The sequence below is a fragment of the Brachionichthys hirsutus genome, chromosome 10, assembly GCF_040956055.1.
Source record: "Brachionichthys hirsutus isolate HB-005 chromosome 10, CSIRO-AGI_Bhir_v1, whole genome shotgun sequence".
In the NCBI taxonomy this organism is placed as follows: domain Eukaryota; kingdom Metazoa; phylum Chordata; class Actinopteri; order Lophiiformes; family Brachionichthyidae; genus Brachionichthys; species Brachionichthys hirsutus.
This window is the reverse complement of record NC_090906.1, coordinates 5,667,257-5,685,559: the sequence shown is the minus strand read 5'-3', so window position 1 is coordinate 5,685,559 and position 18,303 is coordinate 5,667,257. Positions and strand designations below refer to the sequence as shown.

General features: G+C 43.5%; 1 protein-coding gene across 1 annotated transcript; it reads right to left on the bottom strand.

Moving 5' to 3' along the window:
* Positions 1–8,454: 8,454 nt before the first annotated feature.
* uspl1 (ubiquitin specific peptidase like 1) lies at positions 8,455–17,015 on the bottom strand. Its single transcript, XM_068744057.1, has 10 exons — positions 16,887–17,015; positions 16,007–16,160; positions 15,522–15,644; positions 15,223–15,432; positions 14,472–15,162; positions 13,908–14,018; positions 12,019–12,148; positions 11,598–11,723; positions 11,156–11,316; positions 8,455–10,685 (listed from the first exon to the last, which is right to left on the bottom strand). The coding sequence occupies exons 2-10, from the start codon at positions 16,127–16,129 to the stop codon at positions 8,944–8,946; spliced, it is 3,417 nt and encodes a 1,138-aa protein (XP_068600158.1). The 5' UTR covers positions 16,130–16,160; positions 16,887–17,015; the 3' UTR covers positions 8,455–8,943.
* Between the last annotated feature and the right edge of the window lie 1,288 nt (positions 17,016–18,303).

The window sequence follows — 18,303 nt, the reverse complement described above, 5'->3', positions numbered from 1 at the left end:
AGACACCTACATGGCATGTGGGTGTGAGTAATAGAGTCCTTGTACTCACTGGTAGAGGCTGTTCAGCCAGTTACAGTAACCGCAAAGTGTTACTGGTGTAGAATTACTCGGGGCAGACACACCCCTTTACAGAGGGGGAAACAAAGCAAAAACAGAAATGGAGAGAACCCTCATTTGGGTAACACAGGAAAATTAGCAGTTTGTGCTGATAAACATGTGGACGGCCATTTTTCAAGTTACTTCAGCTTGGATTTCTAGTCTCCACCTCTGGGCCACAACCAGTCATGCTTAAAACTAAAAACTGGTTTCCTTCTATTGTGATGCAGATTAGGGAAGTTCACCGCTCAAAATAGAAAAGCACTCAGAGAGCGCAGACCTCCACCGAGCAGCTTATTCCCCTCCTAATTAGATTCCCACCGTCCACTTGGTGATCTGGATCATCATCAAAAGGTTCTACATTGTTCTTGGTATCTTTATAAAACAACCATGAAAAGTAATAGTTAATCTGAATTTATGTGTATTTTTAACAGATTTTTGAGTTTGTAAATTTAGGTTTTTTTTTATGTTCAAATATAATATTTTTTTCACAATGTTATTCTGGATCCGATCCAGATGAAATTCGGTGGTGGTAGATGTCTATGTCAAATTCCATAAACATTGGTCAATAATCAACCGAGATATTGAGGAACACATTTTGAAGCTCCATTGACTGTAAAGTTAACGAATATTTCTAATTTATACGTAATCCATGATCTCTTCTGGATCATCACCAACATTTAATCATCTATTCCTGGTAAATCTGCAGGGCAATGCTGTGTAACTTTGATTCACATCCATAATTATTAAATAATTTTAAATTGATCCAATTCCTTCATCAAACAAGATAAAATCCTGTATTTGAGTGTCTCTTTTTCTGTAGGTCCGCTTGTTGTTGTAGGTTCAGGAAACGTCTACCCTGAGGTGACTTCCTGCTGTCGATGACGCCATTGTCATGCCGTCATCATCTCTACTGAGCGCCTCATGAGAGATCATGTGAGTTTGTGTGACAACAGCTCAGCTAAGATATGCTCTTTGAAATGACTGTAATTCTATTAGAGCCGGTCACACGCCCTAATACTGAGCTTCTGTTCCGTACCTGTGCTGCATACAAAAATCTAGAACCACTGATCCGGTTATAGTCTTTGTTAGAGCAAATAAAACTGAAAACACATGCACTGATTTTTTTTTTCTCGCCTTGCAACCTCACATAAGTTTCAACATCAACCATCTGCTGAGGAAATGGTTGGCGATGGTAAACAACCACTGAAAGGCACCTGTGCCAAATCAGTTAGAGAGGCGCGCCCTCTCCTCGGGAGTGCAACGGTCAAGCGTCGAGGCTAATTCACTCTGACACCCACATGAACAAACAGAAAGCACGGCAAACCTGGGAGACTGTGTACTTCATTAACTTAGAACCCAATCAAAGAAAACAAGCAGGTTAGCCACTCATCCCCCAGGAATGTAATGACAGCGTAAAAGTAGGGTGGGACGCCAGCCAGTGACAGTTACGCCGCTTTGACAAAGCCACTCAGGTTTCAAACTGTTGTCTGACCTGATTTGTGAGGTGTGTTTGTACTCTGAAGCCTCTCACTTCACTTCTCACACACCTAGAAAAAGTTTTTTTTAACTTACTTTTACAGTATTCAGGATTCACGTGTAATACATTAGGGTCCATTGGGAAGACAAGAAAACTCCACACTGAGTCCCCATGTCTGGATGTGATGGCGCTAAACACTGACCCCTGAGCTTCCTTCTCATTACACTCATTTTGTTGTTGGTACTTTTTTTTTTCTTAATTCTCATCACGCCGATGAATATTCTATCGTGTCTGAGGGGTAGTTTCATATTTCAGTGCTGGAGCTCCGTGATGGATCACATCTGGATCGAGAAGTGTTTAAGCATACCACACAAGAAAACACATGGAAGAGGAATCTTGTATTTCCTCTTCCAGCAAGCCAATCAATTGTGAATATATTTTGTTTTAGCATCTCAATAGTTGCCTTTTGACACAAATGAGAAGGAAATCATGAACTTTCTGCATAATCAGTCAGAAATTAAAGTTAGTGTAGCAGCAAATTCCGGTGTATGAACCGACAGCACCAGCTGGTGAACACACACCTCAGCACTTAACTTTAAAACGCTGCATGTCGTGATACGCTCAGACTATTTCAGTTGAAACCTCTGTCTTTTGCTCAGTGTTCGGACAGCGATGGCTTTGCCTGGAGTTCAGCAGAGAGGCTGCTACCTGCTAACGGCTAGAGGCGTCACATAACAAGACAGACGAGCTCCACCTGCCTGCAATTTATTTTATTCCCAAAAACACAACAGAACTTTGAGTGGTAAAAAATACAAAAAATATAGCTACCTGTAGTTTTCTTTTATTACAAAACCTTATCTAACAGTTGTATTAAATATTTGCACGTCAATAGACTACTGACGTTAGTGAACATGGTTTAAAACTGAAAACAGCAGCGCCCTTTTTCAAACATTCAATGGAGGATTGAACAAGCGTTAACCTGATTGTAGCAGATGTTTCAGATGTTTTTTTTAAACTACTGTTTTACGGGACAGGTAATATAGAAATATAAATCTGCACTGAAATGAATGAATTCCATTTATAGAATCTCACATTAAATATATCGCCTCAAAACGTAAAAAACCAAACACTAACATGCACCTATTGCATTGCTAGAGCTATGACGACACTACGGCTGATACTGGTCATACCGGCAACAACAGCAGTATCATTGAGACGTCCTTCGCCTTTCCTCTGTCTGCAGCAAACAGGCACGCTTGGCTCTACGATGGTGCCCCCTTCAGCCCGTTACAGATATGATCATTCTGCTGATGAAAATTCTGATTCAGGATGTCTGTATTATTGTTAGATTTGATTGTCATGTTTTCTTTGTAAGGAAAATGTTTTTCTGTTTGGTCACCTGCTTAATCTCCCTGTCTGAACTTCAATACAAACCATTTCTGAGAAAGAAAGAAAAATACATTAAAATTCAACAATTAGGTTGAATATATTCTGACAGAGATTAATTCATGCACAAACATTTGCTGTGAGTCTGTAAATACTAACAGTCACAGCACGATGCCCGTTGGCCTTTCCATACATATACAGCTGTGTTATCTAACACCATCTCTGGGGTCTCTAATGTGCAAATGAATGCATCAGCAAACAGCCTCAGAGCTGTATCACAGTGTAAGCGTAACAACATCTCTCCTAACTCAAACAAACGGCCAGATAAATCAATCCGGCACCAGATGTCTACATACTCATATCAACTCGGGGCTTATCTTGTTATTTACACTGGAAAGTGTCTTCTGCTCCTCTCAAAGCGATGCTCCGAAGAGTCAAACGTAAGGAATGCGAGTACGTGTGCGCAGGCCAGTGTCTCAGTATCTATGGCAACAAGGACAGCAAGGAAAGATAGACAGTTTTGCAAGCCGACTAAGGATTGTGAGGCAGGATGTTAAAACAGTTTCTGCTCCGTTCCCGTGCGGGGATGAAGCTCAACAAAGGTCTTCACAGTAAGTAATGAGTGGCTTCTCAGGTAGCCACAGAGCTAAAATAGTAGCACTGCATGCTACATAATGCAAACCCTGACCTATGCAGAACATTCATTCTTAACCGCTGTATCTGTAACCAGGTTACAGTCTACGGGTGACAGGCGGGGTACACCCTGGACAAGCCGCCAGTTCACCACAGGGCCACAGACAGTCACTCATGCACACTCACACCTATGGACAATTTAGTGTAACCATTTCATATGAGTTGCATGTTTTTGGTGGTGGGAGAGAACCCGGGGAGAACATGCAAACTCCTCACTGAAAAGCCCCCCCAATTGGATTTGAACCTGCAACCTTCTTGCTGTGAGGCAAAAGCACAACCCACTGCGCCACCGTGCTGATCCTGTGCATAGCAATGCATGCAAAATTATTCAACTTAGCATTTCTGCTGTAAAGATATTTGTAACAAACAATGTTCCTTCCCGGCCCCCTGTTTCCTCGTCCACTATTTACTCGAGACAAATGCCACAAATATAATAACACATAGAAAGGTACCGGTATTTTGGTTCAGTGGATGTTTAAAGGTTGGAATTTGTGGGAAAGATTGACCTGCTGCAACCACCCGGAACCAAATCCAGAACACATGGAGACATTTCACTTTTTTTTCTGACGTCCGATGTCAAGCTCACAAACATGTGATAGGCAGATGGGATGAAACCAAATTCGTGCTGGAGTTCATGGAAGCTTTATCAATTGGAAACACTCGTAATGTTTAGTAGCATTGATGGAATTTCATTTCCAATTTAAGGATGATGAGAAGAAATTATGTGTTTATAATGGACAAACTAAAAAATGCATTGTGGTTGATTCAAAGTCAAGGCTGCTCTTTGTTGAAGAGTAATACCTCATACAAGTGTAATTCGTTCCTGGACCGAGCTCATAACTCAAATCACTCGTACGCCAAATCAAGTTTTCCCATATAAAATAATTAAAAACAATTTAATCAATTCTGGCAGTCACTCAGATCTCACTCAAATCTACGCTGATAACAATGGAAAAAAGATACACACACACACACACACACAATGATAGAATTAATGATATACAGTATTACTGTAACATAAAATGTGGTTTTGATACGAGTTTTACCTTCAAGATAGACGATAGATGTCGAGGTATTACTGTATTTTCAAATTTAAAGAGCCTGACATAACATCAGCATGCAAAGTATTGATTAGTCCAGTTGGCAGCCAGTGCGATTTTTATTAAATATGCTATATTTCTATATGTCTCATCTGATTTTCTTATCGTCACATGATGGTATTGAAAGACAATGTCTGAATACCTGTTTTTAAGGATCATCTAATTTAAAAGGCCTCCTAATATTTACCAAACAATCATGTGAATACTGACAAGTACCGGTAAGTAACATGTAAGATAATATGAATTCCTCACATTCTGTAAAACCTTTGAACATTCCGTGGCAGCACTGAATTATTTCTCATTCTACGCTAAAATCAACCAGCGGCAACTTTACAGCAAACGGCACCTTTACTTTCGGAGGGGGGGGGGGGGGGGGGGGGGAACTAGGCCATTGGAGAGGAAGAGGAAGGAGACATCACAACCGCTTAAATCTGAGACATGCACCACACTGAACGAGGATGTAGCGTTGCAGGGTGCACACAGTCCTGACCCACAAAAAGCTGTCTGAGAGTGTCCAAATCCAGACGCAGGACAATGGAGCTAACTGGGTCCCAAACAGCTGGTGAGGTGGAGGAGAATGATGGAGGACTGAGGACTGAGGGGAGAGAGGACAAGCAGAACTAGACCCAAAACAGGAGCATGACGATTAAAAGAAAGCAGAAAGCAGAGGTAATGTCCTTAAACAGCTGGAGAGAGAGAGAGAGAGAGAGAGAGAGAGAGAGAGGGAGAGAGGCCACACCAGCAGGGCTGCATGCTCTCCTGTACGTGTGGGTGTAAATAATAATAAATGCTGAAACAGACTTTCTCTCTGGACTCTTGCTGCACATCTATCCAGGTGGGGAGACGTGCGCCCCCCACTGGATTAGACCACAATTTGTTTATTTATTTATTTTACAATTGGACAGCTGGGATTTAACGCACAAGCCACAACAGAGTAATTAATCTGCACAAAAGGAGCGCGCCGCATCAGCGGGTGGCTCCGAAAGGCGGTGCGCGCGTCCACGCGTCGCAGCGAAACGCTCCACGCATCTCATTTGCGTGTATATTCTTCAGCACCTGGTAGTAATTACGCGGCGGCTACCATTTAATGAATCCGATCTACTTCGCCGGTGGCTAACATGCATCGCAGCTCGCTGTCTCTTCCACCGCCATCGCGGATGTGCGCGTGTTCACACTAATCGATTTGTTCGTTGTTCGCGAATCCGCCGAGGAAAGCGTGTTCTGGTTCCATAAAGGGGGGGGGGGGGGGGGGTTCCGAGCCGTGCCTTTAGCTAACTGGGTCGCTAACGAGCCAGTGCCAGCCCCGTGGATGCTGCTGGCGGTATATCAAGCACGACTTTGCCTTTCGCATTGTAACGGAGCCATCAAACATCACCGAGGCGGGCCCGACGGTGAACGGTACCTTTTCTGCGTCGACCTGGAAGGCTATATGTTCATTTCCTCAACACGGGTTCTTTTGTTTTATGTGATTCAGTAGCTTGTTTTCATCAATGCGTGTGCGACCTCCGGCTGACGAGCGCTACCATCTCGGGGACGACGGCGCCCCGCCCCTAGCAACCAATCAGACGCGCCGAGAGTCTGGAAACTGAGGCAAGGCGTGTTTCTTATTGGTTCAGTGGCTTGTGTTCATTAACGTGTCGCTAGGGGGCGCACCTCGGATGCAAGGGTAAGACACCTGCTATGAGAAAGGATGCTTTCAACTCCTATTTTTTTTTTGGCAGCAAACATTCTTTCTTGTCTCCACACTGGCTTATTATTTTTATTTACGTAATATAAATATACAACCAATATTTGAAATATTATTTGGAAACCAAATGATTTGTTGATTGTATTCCACAGTTAATTAAATATTAAATTGCAAATATAAGACAGCTTTTGCTGTCATCAAATGTTTGGAACCAATTCTGCGTGTCCAAAAGCTCCTTTATTGTGGAATCGGCTCCCTGATTCGGTTTGTGAGGCAGACACCATCTCTATTTTCAAGAGTAGAATAAAGACTTTCCTTTTTAACAAAGCTGATAGTTAATCAATACAATAATCAATATGCTGTCATCGGCCAACCCTGGTGGCATAACCTCTTATGACAACACTGAGCTCCTCCCTTTCTATCTGATTATTCATGTTATAAATATATTTTAGTAATCCCTCTCTCTTCCCCGTACTCTTGTGCTCTCTCTCTCCCTCTGTCTGTCTCTCTGTCTGCAGGTCCTTCTCTCCGTGGCGCTGCAGAACCTGGACCTGTAGCCCTCAACTCTGATGTCCCTATCGCTAACATTAGCATTTATAGTTTTATATAGCAGCTCTTTATTCAGTCTCTTGTTCAGCAGCCTATACGTTACATTACGTGCTCTCTGTCTCTCTATCACTCTCCTTCTCAACCCAACCGGTAAAGACAAATACCACTATGAGCCTCAGGTTCTTTCCAAGGTTTCTGCCTAGTAAAAGGAAGCTTGCTCTTGTGGGTCAAGTTGGGTTCTGTCAAGTGCCTTGAGATGACCTTCTGTCATGATCTGGCGCTTTAGAAATCAAATTGAATTCTTTAGATCAGATTTTTTTGACCCTCAAATTAGCATTGAGTCAGGATCAAGCTCAGATAGTTCCTTTCAAAAACAGGAAGGGAACAATTCTAAAAGGACAAATAATACTGAGCCATTACATGATTTGAAATTCAAGATTAAGCCTGGCTTGAAAGAATGTGTAAATATTGACTATGGAATATTTTAGTAAATTGAATGAGAAAAGTGATGTCTTTAAAATGTGAGGAATAAAGTCACGATTTGGAATAAAATGACACAATAGACGAGTGACACTGTGACAAGTATTTTCATGTAGTCACAGGTGTCTACCATCAAACAGCACCTACATGTGCTCCCGAACGGTAATGCAGCTTCCCCTTTGTTTCATTCCACCTGTTTATAGATGCACATCTCCACAATGTTATGAATTATATCAACTTGACCCGCAAGAAGATTAAGACGTACAGCGATAGTGTGGATAGAACCGGAAGCTGAACACCAAAATGGCCAGAGGTGAAGGGGCGAGAGGGACCGTGACGACCAATCAGACTGCGTATTTTAGATCATTGAAATGCTTGAGGTCTAGTGTTTGGGATTTCGGAAATTTCACCCACGAGGTCAGGGTTCAAGTCCTAATATTAGAATGTTGTTTTTGATCAGTAGGTGCTTTGAACAAGTTTATATATACTGGTGGCCACTAGATGGCTCTTCGATTCCTGGCTACTACTAAAACAAACAGGTTAATTAAGCGCATTGAGGATTCCACACAGCTTGGATAAATGTCAGTACAGTTGATACAAGCATTCAGCAGTTGGTTGGGTGTGGACTGGAGATTGTTTTGTTTTTTTGAAGACAGAAAAAGGGAGTTTTTTGAGCTCTATGCAAGCCATCCAATTATCACATTTTTGTAGGCAGTGACCCCCCCCTCCATAAGCATACCGGTAAGTGCAGACTTCAAATCTCACCATACTTAAGACATACAAAACTCTCCCCAGTTCAGTCTTCACTATTTAATCTTAAATTTATCGTGCTTTTCTTTCAAAAATAAGGGAATTTCTAAGTGACCTCAAACTTTTGAATGGTAGTCCAAGTGCACGGTTATTAATTGTAACCTAGAAATGACCTAGGTGAAAGACTTCAGAAACATTAACATGGAGGCTAATTTAAAAATAAAACTGATGATTTTATTTCCCTTTGAGGAAGTTGCTTGAAGTGGCAACTCCAGCATTTTGCAAAAGAGCACAAACATTTTTTATTAGATCTAATAATTCAAAAATTAAAGACATTAGTCATGTCAAGTGTCATAAATAATACAAAGCAGCAGATATTTCCATGTAGACAAGATAGAAAAAGAAACAAAGCAAAGAGACAGCGATGCCTGGCAAACATGATTTTCACAAAATACAAAAAAATTAAAACACACAAAAGGTGCTAAACCTGAAGATTAAAGTTTAATATTTAATACATTATATACAAACTGTGTGTGTGTCACAATAGTCAAAAACACCAAGGCATTTCACTGGTTTAAACATAATTGTAAATCATGCTACCTGGGACAAACCTAAAAAGCAGGAAGCGCAGCATTAACCAGTCAACCGTGTGATTTTCTAACAATAGCAGGTCAGAGTTATAATCTGTGCTTGCAGCATGAAAAACGCCTCCACGCCAGACCTTAAATGAAAAGCTCAAGGGCATTTAGTGCCTCCGTCTCCATCTCAGTCGGCCTGCGAGCCACAGCCTGGGACAGGAAGTCCTCCAAGAAGTTCTCGTGGTTGGGGCTGTTCACCTGCGACGCTGCACACATCCCCAAGTCTAACTGGCCGAGTTCTTCTCGCCCGCTGGCGAGCACCTCGAGGAAGCCGGTGCTGTCTGGTGAAAGGTTGCTGGCTGTCGTCGCCGGCGAGAGCAGCTCTGAGAGGAGGTCGTTGCCGATGCTTCCGTCAAAGGTGCTGGAGGTGACGGTGGTTGGAGAGCTCTGGTTGGTGTTGTCCTGCCTGAGGCTCGCTCCTCCCGGAGGTCCCAACATCTCGTTTAGTTTAGCAAGCTTCTTCTTCTTCGCTTTAAGCTTCTTCATTAGCTTGTACCTGAGGACGTCAGTCTCGCTGAGACCGGGGGGGGCCCTCGAGGATTGGCTGCTGCGGTTCCTTGAAGAGGGCACATCAGGGAGGAGTCCCCGTCCAGACACCCCTGTGTTGTTCACTGGTGGTTTTTGGTGGTTGGGAGGTACGGGCTGAAGCAGCTTTGATTTGACACCGAGGTTGAGTCCGGCGGGTGGGAGCGCCGGACTGGAACCTTTACTGGTGGCGCCTGAGCTCTTTATACCAAAGGAATCGTACATTTCTGCAGCTTTCGGTGGGAGACGCTCACCCTTATCGGTCTTCAGCTGTGGTTTAGGGAGTCCGCCCGGAAACGGCTGTCTTCTCAAAGGGTTGGGCGTGGAATGAGTGGGCTTTACTTCCATGACAGGGATGGGGGCAACTTTCTCAGCTGCCTTGCCTACCTGGTTTAGAGAGTGTTTGCCAAGCAGGAATGACCAGCAGCTATCCTGCACTGGCATCGGCGTAGCTGCCAGACTTTGAGTCGTGGCCACAGGGGAGGTATTGGTCGAGGACACGGGGGATAACGGCCGTGTCCTTTCTGCATCCGGCACGCCATCCTGAGCCGCGGCAGCACTTTCATCACCGACTATTTTGTTAGATTCTGGGGATTCAGATGAAATATGTGGAGCTACGTCAAACCAGGCTTCCGTTTGATCCATTTGTCTCCTTTCAGGCTTGCTTCTCCCTCGCCGTCTCTTAGCATCGGGCACAAATGTCGGATCACTCGATGAGCCATCGCCACTTTCAGATGAGTTTGAGGTAGCGGGCGTTTCAACCCGAGGAGCGCCAGACATTTCACTACCTATTACGAAGGACGAGCTAACTGGCGTGGAGTCGATCATCCCATTCCGGTTGGGAACGTTCAAATCCGGAATCTGCTCATCTGAACCATCTTTGATTTCCACCAGCGTGAGCGTAACGATGTCACTGTGGGTCAGACCCTCAAATGCGTCGAGCAGCGTTGTGGACCCTATCGACGCGTCGCCTGTGGCCGCTGCGTCCACGTCGTCGTTGCCGTCTGCGGATGTCGAGAGTGCGCAGAGGATATCGGTATCGTTGTAAGACGCGAGCAGGGAGGGATCTTGGGTGTGAGCAAAAGTCTCCTCTGCGATCAAGTCTTCACTATCTGGACTGATGTTAACCTCGCTTTGAGATAGACAAGATTCACCGAAAGTGCTGGAAGGAGAGCAGGCCTGAGGCTCCTTATCCTCCTGGACCTCCCAGAAGACAACGTGGATCTCCTCAGCAGGGACCGGAAGCTTCTGGTAAGTCTCACACTCAGGATGTTTCAGGCCGTCATATTCTAGCCATGATCCTGTTAAGATACAGATACCGAAACTGGTTAAAAAAAAAACCGATGATCAGATTCTAATTACCAATGATGTCCTGTATAATAATCAAACAGAAGGATTAATCCAAGCAAGTGGCTCGCTGAGAGCTACAACGGGAGCAGCAGAACCTTGAATAGAATCTCATGCAGACTAAATAAATAAAATGTGGGGGGGGCTCAATTCTAAAACCTTAGCAGACAATATGGACGCACGTTCCTTCTTATTGGGGATCAACTAAACCTGAAGTAGTAACAGTAGTAGTTCTGATTCCTGTAATTAATTATCCCTGCACAACACGCTGCAAAGGAAAAAAAAAGACAGTATTCCAGAAAGGTTGCAAAGTTTGTAATCAACTAATCTACAATTTTAGCAAAATTAGTCAAGATAATGTTTACATGACGACGGTTTAAAAAGATTTCGTAAAACCCATCAATGAATGTGTTAAAGCACCTACCATCAGAATTCCGAATCCAAGTGACAAAGTGCTTCAGCTGCTGGTTGTACTGTATGCAAATGGTGACAGAGTAACATTTCTCTTTGAAGGTAAAGGTGTAGTTTCTGACATCGTTGTCAGGAAGCCCCTCGACAAAGTGCAGCCCGAACACCGGCGGGACTCTAAACGAAACACAAAGCAGAGCATTAATAGGATCGGAAACAGACGGGCTCCTTTTCACTCCTGTTCTGACAACAAGGATGCGTTTTACTGTTGGGATACAGAATAGATATATATACAATGATAACAGTTAAATATTTAGTAATATTGTGATTTCAAGAGTTTACAAGCAAGACGAGACACGGGGTGAAGTCTAACCTGCGTCACGCCAATCTTAATCATGACATAAATTCCAAGAATGTTCAAACTGTTTATGTAAAGTATCGTTAATACACAGACTTACCTCTGCAGCTTCATAGTCCTCCTCCCATTCTTCCTGGAGCACACATTACACGGGGCCGAGTGAACGGCGTTCAGCGGGCGCCAATCAGGTGAAATATTTGTGAAGGAGGTGAGAGTTTTCTTAACCCTTAAAAGGAGAGCATGAAATATAGTTAGGCTTTATTCAGTCACTAATTACCAAAAACCTAAAGAAATTGGAGTTTTCAGCCGTTACTAGACATCAATCAACGATCCATACAGCACAGTCACTCATGGATAAATTAAAGAATGCCTTTAGATGGGCAGAAAACACACTTCTGTTGAAGGACTCGCCGCTTTAGCGATTTCCTGTTCATATCAAAAACAAATCTCAAACAGGTCTCCGGAAAAGACAGAATCATTTAAATCAAAGTACAACATCTTAAACGTATTCCATCAGTCACCTTTCTTTGGTGGGAGTTTTACATTGACTGCATTTGAACTCCCAGTGAAAGACGAGCTCGAAGAGAGGCTCCACCCAAGGGTCCATCGCCAGCAAAAGTGGCAAAGCAAACACCGGCGTTTCCGTCTGACCTGGAAAGCACAAGGTCACAGGAGTTAGAGGATCTTCACAGGTAGGAGTAACGATAGGAGCTGCATTTCAAGTAAAGAAAAAAGGGTCAGTTCCTACTTAACCTCCGCTATTTCTCCCCATTTCCTGTCAATTGCAAGCTGAATGAAAAGTCCAATGAAAGACAAAGCACTCGACAAAAATTACAAACTTAAAAAAACGAACATTTAGAACCTCTCACTGATGTAATCTTGCTTGGTTGCTACACGTAATCCTTTGTCCAAGGTGTACACTCATGAACTGGCCTACTGAGAAAAAAAATAAAGTTTTACATTCACTCTGATCTGTCCAACTAACGTCAGTGGCTTTAAATTGAGGTCGATGCAAAGCAGCATGGATGTCGAGCATATTGAGCCAACGATGCACAAAGCTCCCGACCCCCTTCCTTCTGACGCTCCATGTTTAGCCTGAATACGTTTCATAAACTGCTCCCTCTGAGGACCAGAAATATGAAATATACGTTGTTTCTAAAGCTACAATTCACACGTAGCATCAGGGAGGGCAAGACATCCTGTTAGCCGTCGTATCTGGAGGCGGGTTCAATCCGGCGCTGCCAGCTAAGGTTTACCACCTCTGTTAATATTTAGAGATTCAGCTACAACAACAGAGCAGAATCTAAGGCTTGTGTGTACAGAACCATCTTCTTCTATCATCATCATCATCAGGTGATAATGACAGTGTTGTGTTGGATTTCCGGTTTGGCCACTCCAGCGCAGTGCAGTTCAAGCCGGTTTGATCCAATGCAAACTGGCTGAACCAGCGTCTGTCAGGTGTGAGTTGTGCTTCTCTGTGTTTGGAGGAATTTAGGCCCGGCGGAGTTGCGTCTTGTGCCGCTGCACTATTACAACCGACACTCTGGAGAAAAGCGACTCCCGTCAGTCACGGTTTGGTGCGAGTTGTGGCGGCCGCCGTTACGCGACATGAAAATGAGAGTCAAGGTCGAAGCCTCACGTTCAGCTTCCCTTGACCCTGACCAGGTAACTGCCGGGTTTACAATGGAATGAGACTCACAGTGTGACTATGGTATGGTGGCATCACAGTATTGTACTACTGCTATGAAATCAGTACTCGAGTCCAGTCTTAGTATTTTTGTTGCAGAGGAAATACTTTATTATAATGCAACTATTCAACCATGTTGAATAGTTGCATAGTTGCATTATAAAATAGTAATTTCCTCCAATCGGGTTCCTTCCTCAACATTTCACTTCACTTCCAAACAAGGTAAAAAATAAATAATTACATTAGCTGTGATGGGCGGCTACAATAGATCAACTTAAAATCCTGCCTGCATGTTGAGAGATGTGAATAAATTAAGCTGCGGTGCCCTTGTGCATGAAAGGCACAGACAGCAGACACTGACTGAAGTACTGCAAGTATTTTTCTCATTGGTGAGATACAGTATTCGTTCTCCTGACTACTTCTCATCTGCCATGAATCATTTTAATTTCCTCGCCAATCTGCGCCCATCACCATACACAGCAGCGGCAGGCCTCCGCTAAGAGAGCCCATTTGAGTTTTACATGTTTAGCTGCCCCCAGCTCATGCACCGTTGTAGCAGTAAAAGGAAGTGGGACACATCTTGAATGAAACTAAACCACTGAACTCATACTATGCAGAATAGTTCATTTAAATAGAAAGCCAAACTGAGAACATCAAATAATTGCTAGTGTCTTCACTCTGAATTACAGCTTCGATTGGCTGATCTTTCAAACCTGCCCTTACCCAGTTTGCAACGCAGTCTGGGCTTCAGGAGTTTGAAGACCGACATCCTGAGACTCTGGAGGTCTGCGTTGGCCTTTTGCAGCGCCTGATTCGGCACCCTCACAACACCATCTGGATGGAGAGTAAATCAAATTCATGCCTTGACAATGTCACCTGCAAAGTTTAACTACTCGTTGTATTGACGTTTTATTCACGGCCAGTGACAAGGAGGAGGCGTTAAATCCAAAGTGACTGCCGGTTAAACACTTCTAGCGATGATAAATAAAACTGCATCGTGAAACGCTTGTGTCCCTCAGACACACACACACACACACACACACACACACACACGCACCAGCAGGACGGCATCGAGTGATGACCGCCCTCTTTCCTTCACTGACACATTTGCTCACATCAACCATCAGAAATTAATGCATATGGAACACAAAAAGACAATCTATCATTTTGGCCTGTAAAACATGCTTGGCCGGTGTTTTCTTTTCAGCTACCAGTCCACTTGGCTGATAAGTCAAGGGAGTTAATTTCGGACCCTGCACGCGTGGTTGGCAAACCGGTTTCTCTTACCTCCTCCGGGCCGTTCATGGATTTGGATGGCAGCACAAATATCTTCATATCCTTTCATCAGCTGCCAGATGGGTGACAGATGAGTCTCATCTTTAGGCTGACACTCTCGCAGGCTTTTGCATTTGACCAAAGCAACAAGCATCGAGTCCAGCCAACACAGGTTGTTGCTATTATTCCAGAAGAGCTGCTTGGGGATAGGGAGAAGATTCTTGGGCTCCATTATGGCAGTAGCAGTCAATGCCTCAGATTCGATTCCGTCCGTGTCCTTAGAAGATACGATGTGCGCGGCCACAGATTTACATCCCATCGTTGCCGTCTGCTCATTGTGCCGAGGAGCCGGAGCACCACTTTCAGTCGAACCGACGTTCTCAAGTGTGAAAAGAGACCTACTGAAGTCCGAACTGCAGCTTGAGTTCGGCCCCTCGGATGGACTCTTCTCCTGCCTGATGTCATCCTTTCCCTCTGATAGGCCAAGAGCGCTACGGTGAGGAGAGAGCGCAGGCTCGTTGCCATCACCAATGGAGGTGTTTGAAATGCACCGCAGTGCTTCAACCGATACCGCGGACGCAGAAGAAAAACCATCTGTACGTAAAACATCCATTGATTCCATGTCCAGTTTATCACCCTCATCTCGTAGCGAGTCACGTCTCCTTGAGTCTGCAGCAGGAGAGCCCCGGTGATTTTCCCTTGCCTTTCCGCCAGTCGTTTTGGCTGCTGCATGTTGACCCTTAGGGACAAAGTCCATGGCAACATGGTCTGCTAGGCCGGCGAGGCCGTCAGTAACATTTTGTGGGTCAAAACTGTCAAGTTCACTTGATAGTAGGCGTTTGCATTTGGGTTCAAGCAAATCCTCCTTTTCCGGTTCAAAGGAATTTTTTCTTTTGCCCCCGACCACGGGTTCCACGGGAACCAAGCTCGCCAAAACATCATCCAGCGACTGGCTGACCAGGGGGAAAAGGCACTGTGTGGGAATGGATTCAAACAGGTTAACAAAGCAAAACACATAATGGCCGGGGTGTGTGTGTGTGTCACAGCAGTGCTGGGATTTACCTGTGGGTTTGTGCAGAGTGTGATTGACTCCTGGAGGGTGAGGCGGTAGGAGTGCAGGACATAGTCCAAGCCCTTTGAAGTGCACCAGGGGCAATGCTCCAGAGAGGCAGCTCTTTCTCGAATCTTTAAAAAGAAACATTAGAAATAAAGAACCAAGAGGAGACCCCCGATGACGATCAAGAGTATTTTACACTGTATTTCATCTAAAGATATTAAAGAGTTCAACATACAATTAAACGTTTGATCACACATCCCATTCATTTGAACAGGGAATCTGTTACTTGAATTCGTATTTTGGTAGTTTCTGCACACATTAGCTTCAAGTTTACCAAAATCTTTCGCCTTTTACCTCCAAAGATTTCCGTTTTTGTGTTTTTGACTTTTTGTTGAATTTGTATGGGTAATGTCCAATAACATTTTTGTTCAAATTCAATTCAGCTTTGCGCACGTGACAAGAGCGAGAGGAAAACATGAGCTCTACTGACTTTTCCCAAATACCCCTCTATTGGTGAGGCCAAGGCCTCCAAACCAGTGTCTTCAGTCATTGGAAAATTGTTCCTGCTCTTCTGATCCATTGCGGTGCTGTGCCATTCAAACAATATTACCATACCACTGCAACCCGGCTCCAATCAGAAGGAGCTGAGGAGAGAAAACAAACACAAAAACAGCACCAGCAGGGCATGTTACTGAATCTCATCAAGCTACCAAGCTACCAGGGTAAAATGAATTCTACTAACACTGCAAGCAATGAGCATCAGTTCAAGTTTACTTAAGATGATTTATCATTTACAACTTTGGACTGGAAAAGCATGTTGTGAAGTTATTGCATATACGATTTTGATAATAATTTTCTGATATTATTTTTTTTAAACAATAAAAACACATTTTTGACATAAACACTTTGTATTATATTATAAAAAATAAATAAGACTAAACCAGGAGCCAAAGATGTTCCCTATCCCTTTACATAAATCTCGTCTGAAGGAATGTTTGTAGACACGTGGATCCGTCGGGCCAGCTACCGTTTACTCTGCCACCTGAGCTAAAACACAGGAGTCACAGCATGAAATGGGAAAAACCCTCTTAATGCAATAAAGTACGGGCTAGCGTTAGCATTCGTGCTACGTTTTACTGCGACACGGTTAACGTCGATAATCTTAGCGTAGCGTATCGTTACTCAAAATCTAACATTACATCTCCATTGCCGAACCAAAGCATTCTAACTATAATGAAATCCAAACATAGGCTACACCGAGTAATTTAGCTAGCAACCCTTGCTAATGATGCTAACATGTTGCCCTAAAAATCGGGCGCTAATTCAGCAGCCGCCGGATCATTTCAGTTTGAATAAAAGTTAAAACGTACCCAAACTGAACTCAAATCGGATTTTACATTAAATTTCTGATCAGCGACATTTATCCACGAAGCGCCGTAGTTATTAACCCAATCCATGTGCCCGTCTCTGCCACTTCGTTTTCGAAACGTTCTTTCCCCGTTCGCCGGTGATTGTGCAGCGATCTTTGTCTTCCCCCCTGAGAGGAGGAGAATGGTTCCGCTGGTCCGACCCCACTCGGTCGTTGGAAGCGAAATGCATAATAATAAATTGTCTTGATTTTACTGCTACTGTTCTTTTCCATGGCTCTTTAACCAGTGCGATACACGAATGTATCTTTAACGCGCAGGAGCATTTAATATTGTCAATATACAGACATGAACTAATTTATAATTTCTGGACGGTCCGCCACAAGGTAAGAGCAGCATATAATCTAATTATAATCCAAGGTTTCTATTTGACACTGCAGCTAGGCTAACACAAATCAACTTCTCTATGTTCAAGAGTAGACAAAAGACTTTCCTTTTTTAACAAAGCTTATAGTTAATCAATACAATAATCAATATGCTGTCATCGCCTTACACACTGAGCTCCTCCCTCCCTCTGATTATTCATGTTATATATATATGTCAGTAATCCTTCTCTTCCCTATACTCTTGTCCTCTCTCTCCCTCTGTTTGTCCCTCTTTCTGTCTCTCAGTCTGCAGGTCCTTCTGTCCATGGTGCTGCAGAACCTGGACCTGTGGCTGTCATCCCTGATCCAGACAGGTGGCCGTCCACTATGAGCCTCAGGTTCTGTCCGAGGTTTCTGCCTGTTAAAGGCAAGTTTTTCCTTGCCTCCGTTGCCAAAGTTCTTGCTCTTGTGGGTCAAGTTGGGTTCTGTCTTTCCCTGCTAATCCTGTAAAGTGCCTTGAGACTGAATTGCATTATATTTGAAAGTAATAATTTGTGACTTAAATAAACATATTTAATTCAAGTAAGCTAACACTATAAAAACTTCAACTGCAATTCTAATTTGCAATCGTTTTTTTAAAGCTTAATTTTTAATGTTTTAATGTTAATGTAACACATTTGTCACGCTAATCTAACCACGACAACTGCTTTATGAAACTGTTATTAAACACAAGACCAGATAGATTGACCATAAACTGAAAAACACAATCGACATCACTCATTGTAAATAAATTTTATTTTATTTTTCAGTTCTTTTTCAGATATATCTGTAGCAACAAATCATCTGAGACACATCTACCTGGAAATGCACCACATTTCTACCTCATCCACTTTGTGATGTATTTATTTTTAGGATGACTATTTATTTGTTTTGAGGATCAACTATATGTCATAGAAGGGTGGAGTCGGATGGATGGGGGGGTGTCATCTACCTTTCAAGTCGCCTTGTCGTGACAACCCCCATTCCTACGCACATTCAAAGTCGTACACACACAG

Coding starts and splice junctions, on each gene's coding strand:
- uspl1 (XM_068744057.1), bottom strand. CDS start 16,129: ATGGTAATATTGTTTGAATGGCACAGCACCGCAATGGATCAGAAGAGC. Junction 12,149..13,907: donor CAGACTGCGTTGCAAACTGG/GTAAGGGCAGGT, acceptor TGTGCTTTCCAG/GTCAGACGGAAACGCCGGTG. Junction 11,724..12,018: donor AAAACTCCCACCAAAGAAAG/GTGACTGATGGA, acceptor TCTCCTTTTAAG/GGTTAAGAAAACTCTCACCT.